The sequence below is a fragment of the Trypanosoma conorhini genome (genome assembly GCF_003719485.1).
Source record: "Trypanosoma conorhini strain 025E chromosome Unknown Tco_14.4_contig_00017, whole genome shotgun sequence".
NCBI lineage: Eukaryota > Euglenozoa > Kinetoplastea > Trypanosomatida > Trypanosomatidae > Trypanosoma > Trypanosoma conorhini.
The window spans coordinates 43,315-58,774 of NW_021704104.1; the positions used below are offsets into that span (position 1 = coordinate 43,315).

Below are 15,460 nucleotides of genomic sequence, written 5' to 3' on the forward strand. Positions count from 1 at the left end.
CCGCAGACCTCAGCCGCCCAGGAGCAACCGCGCCCCCAGCACTGCAATGCCCTCCAGCAGTATGAAAGAAGCACTGGCAGAAAAAGTTCCACCACAAAACGGAGAGAGAACCAGCAAAAACTAAGGCAACTCGCGTATCAGCATTTTTCCTTTTTCTTCTTTTTCACTATTTTTTGAAAACTTCCTCTTCCCCCTCTTGGCGACAGCGGATATGCGTGGTGCGCCACGGCGCTCGTCCTGCGCAGCGGAGAAATATACATACATACATATATTTATATGTCATGCCCCTTCCCCTACTGAAGTACCTCCTCACCGGGGAGGTTGAAGGTTTTTTTCCTTCTTTTTACTTGAGTTTCTTTCTTTGGCTCACTTCCCCACGTTGTGGGGATGGACGGGCGCCACGCGGGCAGTCGAATAAATCAGAGAAGACATGAGAGGCACAAAACACGAACGAAAAAACCCAAAGAGAAACGAAAGAAATGAAAACAAAAACAAAAACCCGCCAAAAGCGAGGCGAACAGCCCAAAGAAAGAAGATACACACCCAGAGGCACAGAGGCAAAGAACGACGCGACCGTGTCAAGAAGAAAATAACCCCCTCCCCCCCTCCTCCCAGCAAAGCAAATACATCGTCTATTTCTTTTTTTTCTTCTGTTCGTTGTAATACTTTAGTTTTCCACTACCGAACCGCTTTGTTTTGGTCTGGAGGAACCTGTTTTAGCATAGCAACCTGCTCCGCCAGTACCTTCGCGTCGGCCTTCCGCTGCAGCAACGCCGTGGCGAGAGATGCGGCGCTGAGAAGGCTGCCAAAAATGGTAAGAAAAGGCGAGAGGAAACTCGAGAAGCTCCTGGCATGAAGCCGTGAAGCCATATCTGCGTAATCTATAGCGGCATTATCTGGTGCAGCGCTTTGAGGCTTTACTCCTGTCGCCACGGGGAAATTGTCTGAGCTGCCAGGAACTGGTACACGCAGCCACCGCCTCAAGTTATTGAAATCCCCGCCCGGCAGCAACCCCCCCAGACGCGCGGCTCTTCCTTGCAGATTGCCAAATGCAAACAACTCCTTCAAGACTTGGCCTGTGTGCTTTTCCTGCAGCTGGGCCTCAAACTCCATATAAAGAAGGTGCCCCACCACAAGGGTTGCCAGAGCGGCAGAAAACAATATGCAAAGTCTACTCTCATAGAGCAACCGCTTCACGGAGTCCTCAAGAAGACCAGCAGCCTCACGCAATAATTCGGTTTCCGCTTCGGTTAATTTCATCCCCGCCTCACCCACCTTAAAGGCTGATCTGTGTTCAGCTGCTGTAGACCCCTCTTCTTCCTCCAATTTAAACCTCGCAGCGACGCCGTAGTGGTCTGATATTGGACAACACCGCGCTTCCGATTTATTGCCCCCCTGCTCAGGCGCCAGGCGGCGCGCAAAGGATGCAAGTGGTCCACAGCGAATCGCATTACCCACTGCGGCCAACGCATTGCAGGCTTTTACCCAAGTGCCCCTCTCTGGTGGGAGTTGAACCTCCTTGTTCCCCGTGAAGACAACCACACCGGCGGGTTTCTCCACACCGTCGATTGGAATGCGAAAAGGATAGTCAGCTGGCGCGTCCGGACAGTCGTTGTAGTCAGTGAGGCAAAGTGTATTTGCTGTAAAAAACATATGATCAATCTGACACGGCACATCGCCTCCCTGTACAAGCCACCCTTCTTTTGTCGAGTTAAATGCATTGGCATCGGAGAACGTCAGTGTTGCAGTGTTGATTCTTCGTTCCTGCTCAGACATTTCCGGGCGGTACACGATGGACGGCGGAAGCACAGAAAGAAACTTGTATCCGCGCTGACGCAATAAAATGAGCATCGTTCGCAACTCCAGAGAGCGCTGAGTGGCATTAAAATCACCTCCGATGATAACACGAGCCGAAGGGTGTGAGGTTTCAGAAATGAAACCCGCAAGCGAGACGGCTTGGCTCAGGCGAACCGACAAGTAGAGTTCATCACGCCAATTCGACAAGCGGGCTGTCTTCTCGTAGGCCGCAACAAGGTGTGTGGAGTACAAAGAAACGTCGTCGCAGGGCAAATTCGGGCCCGCGCCCGCCCCCGCGCTGCGTGGGACACTGAGGCGCACAAGCGAAGCTCCCTTGTTGGCGTAGTAGTCGCCGTGGAACACGCGCTCAGGGTACCCTTGCAAGGGGAACGTAAAAAAAAGCGCGGACTTAATGGGAAAGCGGGAAATAACGGCCACGCCGGAGCCGTAAAAGGCACTGGGGAAGCGCCGGAAGAATCGCGTCTCTCGCACCTCGCTTGGCAGCCGGCTAAGAATGAGCTCAAAGTCCTTCTCGGAAAACTGCTCCTGGAGCAAAATAACGTCGTAGTGGGCAACTTTCGTGGCGAACTGCTCCATGCGTGCGGCGCGGTGCTTGGAGTTAAATATGCCCCAGAGGTTGAAGGTCAGAACCGTAATTTCAGTGACCATCCCTTCCTCCTCGGTGGTGCTGGGAAGGGGAGTCGTACGCCGCGGCGGCCTTTTCGTGGTATGTTCCTTCGCTCTCTTTTTCTTTCTTTGTATGTTGCCGTCGATCCTACGAAGAAACGCAGCAGCGGCAAATGACGCACAAAAAAAAATTAATAATAATAAAAACAAACAAACTACAATCCTTTTCTTTTGTTGTTGTTGTTGTTGTTTTTCTTCTTCTTTTCTTCTTATTGCTGGCGCTGCTTCACTACTTGGCGTTTGCGTCCCTCTACGGTTCCCGCAGAGCGCAGAGGGGAGAGGGGAGAGGGGAGAAGGCAGTGCACAGCAGCGAGACGCCGGGGCGGGGTGCTGCGCTCCGAAGCAATTAACTCACGCAGGCCTCACTGAGGGGCGAGGGCGGTGGCCGCCTTTGCACGCGTGCGCGGCGGCAGACGAGCCAGCGCCCGCACAGGCACTGCCGCCGATAAAGCGGTAATAATAATGCGGAAAACACGCAACGCAAAACACCCTCGGCAGCCCAGACCGCAGCCCAGCGGCGTGCCGCAATCGCCAATACAAACCGCCCACGCCTTCACACAATTATGCGGTTCCGTGACCGCGCTGGCTGCCGACCGCCGCTGCCTCCCTTTCGAGTTGTGCTCTTGGCACCGTCCGCTGAAGCCTGGCGGGCAAGGCGAAGCGGTGGGCAGAGCAAAAGAAGAGGAGAACGTGAAAGAAAAAAGGGGCTGACGATGAAGCCAAAAAATCAGCAAGTGAAACAAAGGGGAGAGAGAGATAGGGAGGGAGAGAGAGACGTATCCCTCTACCCAGATTGACACAAGGGACAACTTGACACGGCCTCTCTTCTTATTCTCTACCCAGGTAGTACATGACAACAACACTGCACGCAGCACCCACGTGGCACGAGGTGAGCAACTCCAAAAAACTACTACGCCATTCTCCACGGTTTAATCAATGCACAATGCTATCCTATTCCCCCACCCCCTCCCGCCCTCTCTCACGCTCTCGCAGTTCGATACAACGCACACAGAGGTAATATATATATATATATATATATATATATATAATACTGCGGGTTGCTTTGCCTGCCAGCAACAGCCCCTTCCCCCTCTATTCCCCTCCTCACCCAAGCCCGTCTCCCTTGCCAGGGTTCCTCACTCCCTTCATGAGCATGTTCCCAATTCACTCACTAACCTATGTACAGATATAAAAACTAATCATACTCGCTTCTACAAACTGAGATTCAGAGCGTGCAATACTTACGCATTGGCCGTCTGGTCCGCCACCTTTGGCATCCATGGTGCGACACGATTTACAGGGTACGACATGCGCATGTGCATCTCTGGACGACGCATGTGTACACGAGGTTCAAGAAAACGCTTTGCCTCCAACGGAATGTCAACCGGCACCTTGAGTGTTACCTGCTGCTGCTGCTTCTCCATTTCTGCGATGGCCACACGCAGCCACTCCACATCAAGCTCCTCTGTGTGGTGCAAGTGATCGTGTATCGCCTGAGCGTGCGCCTTGGCCACTCCAATTTGTTCTTGCACAATGTGTGCCACCTCGTCCGCCTGTTCTTGGGTCACCTCCGCTATCTTCTGGGCCGGGTTCCCCGCCCACAACTCCCAGGCATGGATGCGTGTGTCCTTCGGCACGTGCGAGCCCGCCGCGACGATGGCGCCGTTTTCAACAACCGCACCCAGCGCAACCGACACACCCGGTCCAAGGTACACTCCGTCTCCAACGGTGCAGCAGTCAAGTGTGCTGCCAACGCCAACGTAGACGCCGTTTCCAACGCGTACTTGACCTAAGAAGGAGGCACGATCCATTACGACGGTGTGATCACCCAGCACGGTTTCCTCCCGCAAATGGTAGTTGCGAATAACGGAATGGTAGAAAATGCAAGTGCCATGGCCAAGTACGACGTTCCCACTAACAAATGCGCTCGGCGCGATGAAGGCAGAGTCCTGCGTCCACGGAAGCATCCCACGGTAGGCGCGGACGTTCTGATGACGTGTGACAGGGTACATGTGGCGGTTTGTCTGCAGATAATGCGCCATGATCGCAAGTCGAGCCCCCACGTCCTTCAGCATGAAGCCAAAGTAGGGCACGAGGCCCGGCACAATGTTTGCAGGCATCTCGGGCTCGTAACAAATAAATTGGCACACACACCAACCCACCCACGGGACACACAGTATGAGTGCGAGATGCACGTCAATTTTCTCTTATTTGTAGGTACGAGACTCCCCACCAAACAAGCAAACAAACAAACAAAAAAAGATAGAAACATAGAAGGGAAAAAGGCAGAATTAATGAGGAAGCAACCTGGCTCCTACACAAAAACAGTCTTTACACAAGCGCGATGCAAATGCGACGCTACTACAGCCGTCGCAAGCGGTAGCATCGGCTCTTGATAATGGCAAAAGAAGAAGCATATGCGTATATGCATATATCAATGCAGGTGCAAAGGAGTCCTTCGCCGCCATCCTCCTACATGAATAGAAGTAGACAAGATTGCGGCATTGAGTAAGGAGCAAAATAAACACACACACACACACACACAGTGACGGGAGGAAAGATCAACCACACCCATTGCCGGCAGCGGAGCCACCGCGCATAAAAAGGAGACAGAAATGAAAACAAAGACACACAAGCTGAGAGAGAGAGAGAGAGAGAGATACAGACAGAGACAGAAACAAGCAACGTTACAGCGAGATTCGATGTAAACAAAATAATAAATTAATAATAATAACAATCAGCTCTACGGAGATGCATGTAAGAAAAAGCGGGGCAACAACCTTTCACTCGGACGTCGCTTCCCCAAGAGAGTTCAAAAAGGCCTGCAGGGACGCCAATTCCGAGACGGCACTCTGCATTGATACCATGGCCAAATGACACTCCTGACGCTGCTTGTCGTCTGTGGAAGAAGGGCGCTTACCCACCTCTTTGCTGTCTCCAGTAGGCGCGGGGGTGCTCTTCGCCACCTCGACTGAGTCCTCCTTCAGGACCGCTGGCATATCTACGTGAGAAGAAGTAGCCACGAAGGCGCGTGTCGCTGGAGACGACGACGACGGCATTGCCGACGGCGCCAAAACAGACCTACTCTGGCAATGCGGCACACTCGTAGGCGTCTCCTGCGAAAGCGGCGGCGCCAGAGTTGACGCCCCAATGTCATTGGAGCGCAATGCGCACTGCAGTGCCTCGTTCAGTCGCACCATGTCGTTCAGGGCAGACTGTAGCTGCAACACCTGCTCCACGAGTAGTTTCCTCTCCTCGTGCAGGCGCGCCAGTTCCGCCTCCTGCGAGACGGCGTTGGAATAGGCGGCGGAGCAGCGTGCATGGCTTTTCCGCCGTAGTTCAGCAACCTCCTCCTCCAGCTCCGCCCGGCGTCCCGCCTCCCTCCTTGCGAGAGCGTCTAATTGCTGCAGCTGCTCGTTTTTCACCTTTACCTCCGCCTCTAGTCGCTCAGTTTTTAAGCTGAGATAGTGCTGCCCCTCTTCCAGAAGACGATTGGCGGCCGTCAACTGCATGGAAGTATACCGCTCCCGCCCAATTGCCTGACGGTGCGGGCAAAGCACATTCGGGCAAATTGCGTCTATGGAGTCGGCCACGCGGCACGGTGACGCGCTCCACTGCATCGCCCTCGCTCGCTCTCTCTCCCCCCTGTGCAATGTTGCTGCCACGCCCACACACGCGCCCACCGCCCCTCCACCTCTCCCCTCTCTGTGGAGCGAGGGGAAAAAGCAAAAAAAAAACAGGAGGATAAGCGGGCTTGAGCCGTGGTACGCGCAACGCGAAGAGGGTAGCCACGGCACCAAAGGCAAAAAGAGAAAAAACAACAACAACAAGAAACCAAAATAAATAAATACTTCAATAAAAAAATTGCATAAAAGCAACATCCAATGAAGTCGTCCTTCAGCTCTATTTATAGACGCCACTATACGTCTTTTCCAATTCCTCTCCACCCCAACCCCTCTCTCGATCATCGTGTCAAACGCCCTTCAGCTTTTGTTCCTACTGAGGGTGCCTTGGGCACAGCGCGGCCTCGCCTGCCGCTCGCACGGCGTGCATGCAGGAGGTAACTCACAGGCGAAAGAACGCCACGCAGCAGTGGGAAGGTTGCCGCACAGAAAGCTAGCTGGGTTGCATACAACGGGTAGGTCAACGCATTAGCGACGAGGTAGTTCAGCAGCAAGCGTGGGGAGAGACGCAGCCCGGCGACGATGGGTCCCACCTCTAACCATCGCTCCAAATTCACGAGTGAATCGAGGGAAATAAAGCGTAGCCAGGTAACCACATCACCTGTGGAGAAGAGGTCACTGTGAAGTGCGTAGAGCACCGCGAGGGTCACGGACTCACCAAAGACGTAGAGGTACATGGCGAAACCCGCACCTCGCTCCTGGACGACACGATAAAAGCGACTTCGACGCATTGTTGGTCCCGACGCAGCTGCTTTGGATGAATGTGTCGCGACTTTTTGGGGCTGCTCCGCTTTGCCACCCACACGTGAAGTAGAGCCTGGACGCCGTGCACGGCTACCAAACTTCGCTGCAGGAGCAGCAGGGCGCGATGCTGCGACAAAGCGACGTGCGAGTGTGGGTGACCATGAATATGATGCCGCTATCGAAGATAATCCTACCAGCCGCATGTGGACGGCTCCCATGAAAGTTGCAAGTACGGGATGCAGGCGGAGTGAGAGGGCAAAAAGAAAAAAAAACAGGAAAAACAGAAGACAAAAAAAAAAACGGCAGAATTAAGTGCGTTCAGAAGAAAAATGGGAATGAGTAAACGCATCACGTAGAGACACCCTTAAACAAGAGTGCAACCCTTCGTTTTGTCGGCCAAAAAAAGCATGCGTTTATGTTTATGCAAATGTACGTACACCTAAAACCAGCCATCCAACAACTAGCGTAGTGGCAGCCTCAAAGTTAAGGCCAGCAACAACATCACGTGTATTACAATCAATCAGAGAAGGGGTGTGAAGCGTGGGGGCCAACAACTCAATGTTCAAAGCCCCACTTTGCACCGTCATATATTTGCCAGATCAGTTCCTCCACACACGGTGTCAAGGCTGTCCACCAAAGTTGCGTCATAGGGGCTCCGCACTCCCAACTGTAAGGTTGTAGTCGAAAAAGAGTCGCCATTCACATGCTCGGTAGCATCACTATCCTCATCCGTGCCCTTGGAGTCGGAGTCCTCGGTGTCCTCAAGGGGGTGTGACAACTTCTCTTCCATCTCGGCCAGCGTCTTCCCCTCCTCAGGTTCCTCGTAGAGAATATGCCTCAAGCCACAGAGAACACGACGCAGCACCGCCAGTCGAGGCAGTGTCTCCTCAAAGAGCACCAAGCGCGTCGCTTCGTTCTCTACCGTCACGGAGAGGAAGAAGATGGCTTGAAATCGGAAGAAGGCATCATGAATGATAAGGGAGCGAATAAGTTTAAGCTCTACAAATCGCTGTGACAGAATCCACCCGAACGCGTTGTAAGTAGTAAGCTGCATGCCAAGTCCACGAATCACCATCACTTCCTCTGTGTGCGCACGCCGTAAGCCGGCAACAATGCGCCACACTGACACTACACAACATAATACCATGAGAATCAGACGCGGCGACGACGCAGTCGGTCTCCGATTTTCCATCAACAGAGGAACTATAGGGCCGCTGGTGTTGCGGATGTCGTCAGACGCAAAAGAGGCATCTTTCACGCTTTGCAGAGGGCCTGCAAAGCGTGGTAGGGAAGGCACAGCCAAAACAACGAGTAGCACCAGAAGCATGATTTCGTTGACCGACAAAAGGCGCAGCAGGGTCAGTGAGTCTCTCCCGAACGCGTTGCGCTGACGCACGCTGTAGGAACGAAAGCAGTCGTCGTAATCGTTCTGCAACACGTCCACCACCACGTTGGTGCTGGTGACCTGGTTCTCCAGTAAGACCTTCGGCAAGGCATCCGTCGAGGGCAGTGCGTCGCTCCCCACGCCACCCATCGATGCGGCGGCGGACAGCAAGTTTCCACAGCTGCTTTACGCGGTGATCTGGGCGGGCAGATGTCGCGGCAAGGCGTAGTCCGTGCTGTACTGCTCCACACAGCTAGGTCTGGCTGCGGGTCTGCGTTCCCCCGTTTGACGCACCCTCAGTCACCACACTTTATTGCCGCCAAGCGCTGTACGCCGCCCCCTCGCCCCCTCGCAACGTCACGCCAGCAAAAAAAAAAGAGGCAACGAAGAATGAGAAAGAGAGAGAAGAAAAAAAAAGAAAAGGACTCATTTCTTTCTGTAGAGAAAACTTACTTCGTCCATAAACAAACAATAACAGGCAAATGCAAAGAAGGTAACAAGGACCCGAAACTGGACTTATTTTCTTCTGCTTCTCAAGGAGGCAGGGAGTGGCGAGCGGGAAAAGTAGGAAAGGAGGGCTTATATCTTTTGGTGGCTCAAATCAATGCTTGTATGCATCTACAGTTACCTCCCCCTCTGCGTCCGCCTACAGAACCTTGGCGACAAGGTCATCGTGCAAGAAGCTGTAGAGAAGTTTGGCGTTCTCCTCCCCCATTGCTTCCGTGAGTGCGGACACGTCAATGGTGGCGAGCCCCGCAAGCGAGCCACAAGTTGCCATGACCTGCGCCGCGTTGCCGGGCGTAATGCCCGGGAAACATGACAAAACGCGGGCCGCAAGGTGCGCCGCCTCCTTCTCCATGGCGGTGTCCTGCGGATCGATATTTGCTCGTGTAAGCGAGGGCGCACTTGGGTCCGCCGCCTCCCGTGCACATGTGCGCTTCATCTCGTGTATGATGCCAGCCGACTGCGTCGCATCGCGCGACCACAACACCTGAACACGTGGAAAAGCTGCAAAGAGACGCGCGACCCGTGCGAACAGCCCGGCACTTTCGGCGGCAGTCGCGGGTGATGACCAAGAGGATGGAAAAGACAGACGAAACGGAGCGCCACGATCAAATTCAACAAGGCAGAATGGAAACTCGTAACGTCGAGACAAAGCCGCGAGCTGGGTGTGGATGCGACCCGAAAGTAAGGACTGAATAAAGTCCGGGGCACTCTTGCGTTCCAGCGCGTACGATGGCGACAACACGTAATCGGCCGTCGTGAGCGTTAAGGGAACAAGCTCAATACCGCGACGGTACAACGCGTACGGTAGCAAGGATCGAAACTCCCGCTCGTCAAACACAACGAGTGGAGCCTCAGAAGCGGCCGTGGTCGTCGTAGAGCCACACGCTATAGATGACTGCACGCCACAATTCTCCTCGCGGCCAAGTCCCAAGGTGCCGCGTTGTCTCCGACCCAGGTTGTGGTCGTGAATTAACCCTGACTCGAGGTTCTCCTGCACTGCACGCAGCGTGCTTCTGTCAGATAGCAGGGACCCTGTCAGCGTCGCCTTGGCGTGTGCCAACGCCTCAAAGGCCTCACGCTCCTCTTCCACAACGCGATTAGTGAAGGGTGCCTCCTGCAGCTGCTCCACCAGCACTTGCACCCGCAGCTCACGCAGGCGCTCGGGCTGTAGTGCATCCTGGGCCATCTCCAATAAGCGAAGGAAGCGAAGCTGCTGCTCCACCACCATAACTCGGGTGGGTAACACAACTGCGTCATGAGCGCCCTTCAGCATAGCAATCAATTCAGATGCACACATCAATGACCCGTCCACCACTGCCACTTGTGGAGAAGACGACGAAGCTTCGCAATCGACGGAAGATGCACGCAGCAGGGCGATACCGCTACCAACACACTCAAGCCTCAACGGGGCAGGCGGGCGATTTCCCTGCCTGTGTCGTCGCTCTTCTGACGGCGGCGTAAGTGGGGCTTGGCTTAGAAGCAAGTGATGCAGTGAGGTGCTGTCTGCCTTGTCATTCCTTCTCCTATGGCTCGCAGGGTTAGTACTCACCGTGCTGCCTTGGGAAAAGAGAAAACTTGGCTCCTGCGAGACAACACTCGCCCCTGTCTTCTCTCCTTGGGCACCAACTCTCCTCTCAACCGAAGTTCCATCTCCACCTTCGTCATGCTCGTCCGTAACATTTCCTTCCTCCTCAACAGCGTCGTCACTGCCGGCGAGAAACCAGGTGCGCAAGTTTACACCCGCCGCCTTCTCCGTTACGGGGGCGCCCTCCGCACATCGGCGAATGTCAGCCCCGTGTTTCGCTTGGTAAGCCGCGACGAAACCGTTCAGCTCAAACGTCTGGAAATCCTCCAGCAGGTGCGTCAGACGACATACGTAGCGACGAAGCGCACGCTCGCCAAAGACAATGAGTAAAAAGACAGAATTCGTCAGACCCCCAGTAATTCGCCTGCGTCTTGCATCCCGGCACCAGCCCTGTATGACGCGGTTGGCGTACTCCATGCCTGGATCAACCTCCTCGGTGCGCGGGAGGAGCAGGCGCTGCGGTGTGGCCGGATCCACACACACCACATCATCATCGTCTTCTGACGCCTCTGCGTTTTCCACAACAAGATGAGACCCAACGGTATTGATGTCATCACCGCTGCTCTGATGGACGGCGTTGTTCTTCGTCACAGGCCGCACTTCTACCGTGCCGACGCGGTGAATAGCCAGCGTGACAATCGAACTGAAGTGCTGCGACAAGGTCCAGGGTGCATCGGGTGGCTGCACCGTGAACGTCCTTGGCGAGGTTGCATCGCGTGTGTGGCGCGCCGTGCGTGCGGCCAGTGACGCCTCCAGTGCGAATACCCACGCAAACGGTGAGAGACGTCGCACATCGCGCCGCAGTCCACGAACGTCCAGTAGGCTTTCAACAAGTCTACCAAATGACCACAGGGGGCCGTGGGCACGTAGGGCGTAGTCCAAGTCGTCATCCAGGCTAAGGTCCGCCACATCCAGGGCATCCTCCTCAGAGATGCGTCCAAAGAGAATGACGGTGGGGTCCGAGGGCACCACCCAAGGCTTTCGCACATAACGGGGGGGTTGCTTTTCCAAGCGCGGTCGACGCGAGATAGGCTGCAGACGCGAAAAGGGATCATCCGCGTCGCGATCAGCGCTAGCCGTTTGAGCGGTCCGGCCGCTATGACTGCAACCGCGGTCACTGATCTGACCCAGACGTGTCTCTAAGGCGTGCAGCTCTCCAATCACCTCCTTTAAGACCTGACGGAGCAGCCCGTCGAGGGCGGTGGTACTCGACGACGCGCCCACCGCGACACGTTCCACCTTCAAGGGCCTCTCCTTTGCAAGCTGCTCAAAGTGGCGCATCACATTGAGTCGAAAGCGTGGGAACAGTTGCACGTCGTCGACGTGTACTTTTGTGAGAAACGGCTCCTGACCAATGCGCCGCCGCTGCAGCAGATAGCGTACAAAGCATGGGTTATCTGAAAGAAGAATAAAAGGTGGATGACGCCTACGCGAGAGGAGATGCCTCGCCCCACCGTCACCGCCTCGAAGAAGAATTTCTGCACAGAAGGCGATGCTTGGCACGACACTATCAGATCGCCTTGGGCCTCCGTAGGGCAGCAACACGATGGCGATCCCCACAAGTTCACGTGACAGCCGTCTGTGCAGCAGGTCGGCACATAACATGCGGCTGCTCAAGACCACCACACCACCGCTTTGATAATATGTGCAGCGGGTCCGGGTGGGGGTGCCCTCCTCCGCCACATGCACCTGCACGCGTTCGTCGTCGACGTGATTGAGAGAAGAAGTGATGGCTGCAGCCACGCGCGAGAGAGTCCCACTTCTTGTGCCTTCGGGTAACACGACACACGAGACGCAGGCATGCAGTGATGACAAACCTGAGAGGGCGCGGCGGATGAGGCGTGCGACGATGCCCTCAACATCAAACCCGACGCTCACCACGCATAACTGTGCGTTGATGTCCTCCACGTCCTGACCTACGCACCATCCTGCAATTTGACTCGATATGGTGGACGGCATGCCTCTGTCTGGCGTCCAAAGCCGTAGAAGACCCCAACACACACCGTGGAAAAAAAAAAGAAATACAAGCAAAGACGCTGGTGGGTCAAATAAAAAAAAAACACATTACAGAGAGTGGGAAGGAGGAATGGAGGAAGGGTAGAGAGAAAAAAAAAAGGCGAATACAGCAATTACTTTTATACATAAACCCGCCATGCACAGGGACCTCGGAAAAGTCAACTGTGAGGGGACGATACTGCAAGTCAAATACACGGACGCATATTGGCCATGAACCACGTGCAACAACAACGCCGCGACCCGCCCAACGCTTTCTCTCCAACGCGAAGGAGGCAGACACATACACACACACACACACACAGCGAAGACAATAATAAACTGTAGTGCCCTGCTACCCCTTCATAGCAGGTTCCTCACACGCAGTATTACGTATTCAAACTCTGCATAGTTCAGCAGCATCTCTTCCTCTTGAACGGGTACTTTGCGCAGCAGTTGTGGCTCCATACGGCCAACGTGAATGCATAAATCTCGCTGCACCTCACCGAGCTTTTGAAAGGACAATTTCTGCCCATACGATTCCCAGCCAAAAATTAAATATCGAACTTCTTTCCAGGGCACAAGACCGGAACACGTGGGGTCAAGATCCCGGAACCACTGCAGGATGTGGGGATCGGAGTAGAGGGCCTCCTTTAACAACGGGGCAATGAACACAATGTGTCTCCGTGTGATGGTGAGGGATTGATTCGGGTTGTGCTCCAAAATAACACTGTACTCCTCTCCACCAAGACATTCAATAATGACGGCTGGCAGCTGCTTGTGCAGTGCGACAGTCACCTTGTCACGAACGCTGCACTGCTCAGCCTCCGAATCATCTAGGAGGTGAATATCATTATGCAGCACACGCTCGTCAACACCTCCATCAGATTCATACTCCAGGGTGTATGTTACATCGTAATGCACAGCAACGACGCGGGCGACGTACAAAGACCCGTCCGAGCAGTAACGTCGTGCTAACACTCGGGAACCGACGCGGAGCGGAGAAATGGGATCATGCAGAGCTAACTGTGGTGGCAGTTGTAGGTCCTTCAGCGACCACAACTCGAGGCCTTCCTGCACTTCATCATTCCCCACACTACTTCCCTCACTACTATTATCACCTGCGTCTACACGCCCCTGAGAGAAGACATCCTTATTGACATCGCGGCTGGTTGCCTTTTTGGATTCTTCTGACCAACGCTTCACGGTCTCCATGAACTCCTTTGATCGCTCCGTTACGGCTGCAGAGGAGCTCAGCTTGGTAATAGCCTCAAGGTCCTCCTTACGAACGCTCTTCCGATCAGCGCCGTAGGGGACAAGTTGCAGCGGTGCGCCAGTAGCATATGGGCGCACTACAAACAGTCCATTAGAGTTGACGCCAACCACCAAGCCTCGAGTTGTATGTCGGCCAGTCACACCAAACACCAAGGAGGGACTTTCCATGCCAAACGGCAATACGTCAAAAAGATGGAAATACCGCTGCTGCAGAGGCCGCTTCGTGGCGCGGCATTCGTAGTACACAGTGTCGTTGAGCACGGACTCGAACAACGCATACGAATTGCCGCTGCTCTCGGAAGTTGGCGGCAGAAAACCGCTCAGGACGGAGACGGCGGAGGAGTGTCGTGGTGTCTGGAAGCTGGAGGCCATTTGTGACAAGGAATCTTGCCGACTCCAGCCAGGTGCAAGCTGCGAGCGGGAACTGGCCGTCTCGTACAGCAACTCATTTTCATCTATGCACCGCTCCACGATAACGGCATCCACGAGCAGTCCCACACTCGTGACCACAGCCGCGTGCATCGGCGAACCTTCCCCCCCCCGAGCGCACACAAACACACGCCGCTTTTTTAAAATAACATCACAGAACAAGCGAGACACACACACACAGAAGCAGTTCCCATTTGTAGGAAAGCACACGCGCAAGAGAGAGAGAGAGCGAGCAAGAGAAATGGAGGCAAGGCGAAGAGGCAAAATAATAATAACAAGAGGGACCATAAGAAGACGTTACCAGAGGACACACACACAAAAAAAAGGAGGGGTGGGGAGGGAAGAAATAGGTAAAAGCAAAATTGACACGCAAAAACAAAAACAAGATTGCACACACAAAAAAAAGATAACCATACAAAAATGGAGGGAATATGCCACCGTAGTCTGCTGACATTCTAATCCACGGGTTTTTTTTCGTTGCTTCTTTTTCGTTACTCGCACGCATTGCTCTTTCCTTTATTCCTCAGACAGCGCGTTGCACGCTTGGCTTGGCTCCTCTTTGACGATTGTTTGTGAAACACGTGCAGGCTCAGTTGTCGTTTCCGTCCCGTTCGTTGCCGCGGGCTTGCGCTGCCGTGTGAGGTGGACCATCAGAAGTGGAGGCGATGACCCCTGCGGCCCCATATGGTGGAAATATGTTTGTGTTGGTAAGTAACGACGTGCGCTGTCACCTGACGGTAGAAGGCGGGTCGATGCAATTCGCTGTAGCGGCGTACGAGTAGTGGCACCCCGTGGGGTCACATTATGTATGCGTGGGGCAGTGTTTGTACGCGCCAATGGTGTCCGTGCACATGGCGGGGTGGCACTTCCTGGCATCTGTGAGTTCCTTGGCACGGGCGGCCGAGTTGTCATCGGCCGAGCTGTCATCGGCCGAGCCGTCATCGGCCGAGCCGTCATCGGCGAAGTTGGCAGCAATCGTGTTCCTCCTCGGGGGACCAGGGGCGCACGAGAGGTGGGAGGGACACCCCTCTCTGCCAATGGGGTACGTGATGTTGGTTTGCGTGCGAACCGCGGACTCGCGAGACGCGAATCATTCCGCTCTGATAAACAATACTCCTTGGTGGGGTTGCGAGTCGCTCGCGTCCTCTGACAACTTGTTGTGCCACGCCCAGCGAGAGAGGGACCAATTTCATTCCTATCAGTCGCCAGTACCCCTACTCCCGAGGCCGACGACACGGATGCAAACGGACGTGGAGTAGTGACTCGTGTGGGAATGCTCGATCGCGTCGTCAACCCTCGCGAGGTATGCAGTTGAATAAACGTGTTCATAGAGCGAACATTTTTGCCGTTAGCGCCAAAGTGGGTGGCTTTCGTCCG

General features: G+C 54.4%; 9 protein-coding genes across 9 annotated transcripts in view, besides 16 other annotated features; 1 reads left to right on the forward strand and 8 right to left on the reverse strand.

Annotated features, from left to right (window-relative positions):
• The first annotated feature begins 328 nt into the window (after positions 1–328).
• Positions 329–363: a microsatellite.
• Positions 364–439: 76 nt separating this feature from the next.
• Positions 440–499: a sequence feature (A-rich).
• A 179-nt stretch (positions 500–678) lies between these two features.
• On the reverse strand, positions 679–2,466 carry Tco025E_00684 (putative eukaryotic translation initiation factor 3 subunit; the record flags this gene model as incomplete). The annotated part of the gene is made up of 1 exon (XM_029367624.1): positions 679–2,466. The coding sequence occupies one exon, from the start codon at positions 2,464–2,466 to the stop codon at positions 679–681; it is 1,788 nt and encodes a 595-aa protein (XP_029232253.1).
• Positions 2,467–2,655: 189 nt separating this feature from the next.
• Positions 2,656–2,702: a microsatellite.
• A 45-nt stretch (positions 2,703–2,747) lies between these two features.
• Positions 2,748–2,784: a microsatellite.
• A 447-nt stretch (positions 2,785–3,231) lies between these two features.
• Positions 3,232–3,259: a microsatellite.
• Positions 3,260–3,501: 242 nt separating this feature from the next.
• Positions 3,502–3,532: a microsatellite.
• A 193-nt stretch (positions 3,533–3,725) lies between these two features.
• Positions 3,726–4,604, reverse strand: Tco025E_00685 (gamma carbonic dehydratase; the record flags this gene model as incomplete). Its single annotated transcript, XM_029367625.1, has 1 exon — positions 3,726–4,604. The coding sequence occupies one exon, from the start codon at positions 4,602–4,604 to the stop codon at positions 3,726–3,728; it is 879 nt and encodes a 292-aa protein (XP_029232254.1).
• Positions 4,605–4,717: 113 nt separating this feature from the next.
• Positions 4,718–4,755: a microsatellite.
• Positions 4,756–5,008: 253 nt separating this feature from the next.
• Positions 5,009–5,029: a microsatellite.
• Positions 5,030–5,090: 61 nt separating this feature from the next.
• Positions 5,091–5,122: a microsatellite.
• Positions 5,123–5,160: a microsatellite.
• Positions 5,161–5,196: 36 nt separating this feature from the next.
• Positions 5,197–5,222: a microsatellite.
• A 45-nt stretch (positions 5,223–5,267) lies between these two features.
• Tco025E_00686 (uncharacterized protein) lies at positions 5,268–6,104 on the reverse strand (the record flags this gene model as incomplete). The annotated part of the gene is made up of 1 exon (XM_029367626.1): positions 5,268–6,104. The coding sequence occupies one exon, from the start codon at positions 6,102–6,104 to the stop codon at positions 5,268–5,270; it is 837 nt and encodes a 278-aa protein (XP_029232255.1).
• A 177-nt stretch (positions 6,105–6,281) lies between these two features.
• Positions 6,282–6,349: a sequence feature (A-rich).
• Positions 6,350–6,448: 99 nt separating this feature from the next.
• Tco025E_00687 (uncharacterized protein) lies at positions 6,449–7,129 on the reverse strand (the record flags this gene model as incomplete). Its single annotated transcript, XM_029367627.1, has 1 exon — positions 6,449–7,129. One exon carries the CDS (start codon positions 7,127–7,129, stop codon positions 6,449–6,451), a length of 681 nt encoding a protein of 226 aa, XP_029232256.1.
• A 39-nt stretch (positions 7,130–7,168) lies between these two features.
• Positions 7,169–7,211: a sequence feature (A-rich).
• Positions 7,212–7,494: 283 nt separating this feature from the next.
• On the reverse strand, positions 7,495–8,445 carry Tco025E_00688 (phosphatidylinositol glycan, class H; the record flags this gene model as incomplete). The annotated part of the gene is made up of 1 exon (XM_029367628.1): positions 7,495–8,445. One exon carries the CDS (start codon positions 8,443–8,445, stop codon positions 7,495–7,497), a length of 951 nt encoding a protein of 316 aa, XP_029232257.1.
• A 218-nt stretch (positions 8,446–8,663) lies between these two features.
• Positions 8,664–8,718: a sequence feature (A-rich).
• Positions 8,719–8,941: 223 nt separating this feature from the next.
• On the reverse strand, positions 8,942–12,346 carry Tco025E_00689 (putative DNA repair protein; the record flags this gene model as incomplete). The annotated part of the gene is made up of 1 exon (XM_029367629.1): positions 8,942–12,346. One exon carries the CDS (start codon positions 12,344–12,346, stop codon positions 8,942–8,944), a length of 3,405 nt encoding a protein of 1,134 aa, XP_029232258.1.
• Positions 12,347–12,676: 330 nt separating this feature from the next.
• Positions 12,677–12,704: a microsatellite.
• Positions 12,705–12,742: 38 nt separating this feature from the next.
• On the reverse strand, positions 12,743–14,176 carry Tco025E_00690 (uncharacterized protein; the record flags this gene model as incomplete). Its single annotated transcript, XM_029367630.1, has 1 exon — positions 12,743–14,176. The coding sequence occupies one exon, from the start codon at positions 14,174–14,176 to the stop codon at positions 12,743–12,745; it is 1,434 nt and encodes a 477-aa protein (XP_029232259.1).
• A 122-nt stretch (positions 14,177–14,298) lies between these two features.
• Positions 14,299–14,323: a microsatellite.
• Positions 14,324–14,919: 596 nt separating this feature from the next.
• On the forward strand, positions 14,920–15,342 carry Tco025E_00691 (uncharacterized protein; the record flags this gene model as incomplete). The annotated part of the gene is made up of 1 exon (XM_029367631.1): positions 14,920–15,342. The coding sequence occupies one exon, from the start codon at positions 14,920–14,922 to the stop codon at positions 15,340–15,342; it is 423 nt and encodes a 140-aa protein (XP_029232260.1).
• A 66-nt stretch (positions 15,343–15,408) lies between these two features.
• Tco025E_00692 (uncharacterized protein) overlaps positions 15,409–15,460 on the reverse strand; it is a gene marked incomplete at both ends in the record, with an annotated part of 2,079 nt that continues 2,027 nt past the window's right edge. The window contains one exon of the mRNA XM_029367632.1: positions 15,409–15,460. This exon is cut by the window's right edge and continues 2,027 nt beyond it. Coding sequence (XP_029232261.1) covers positions 15,409–15,460 — 52 coding nt within the window.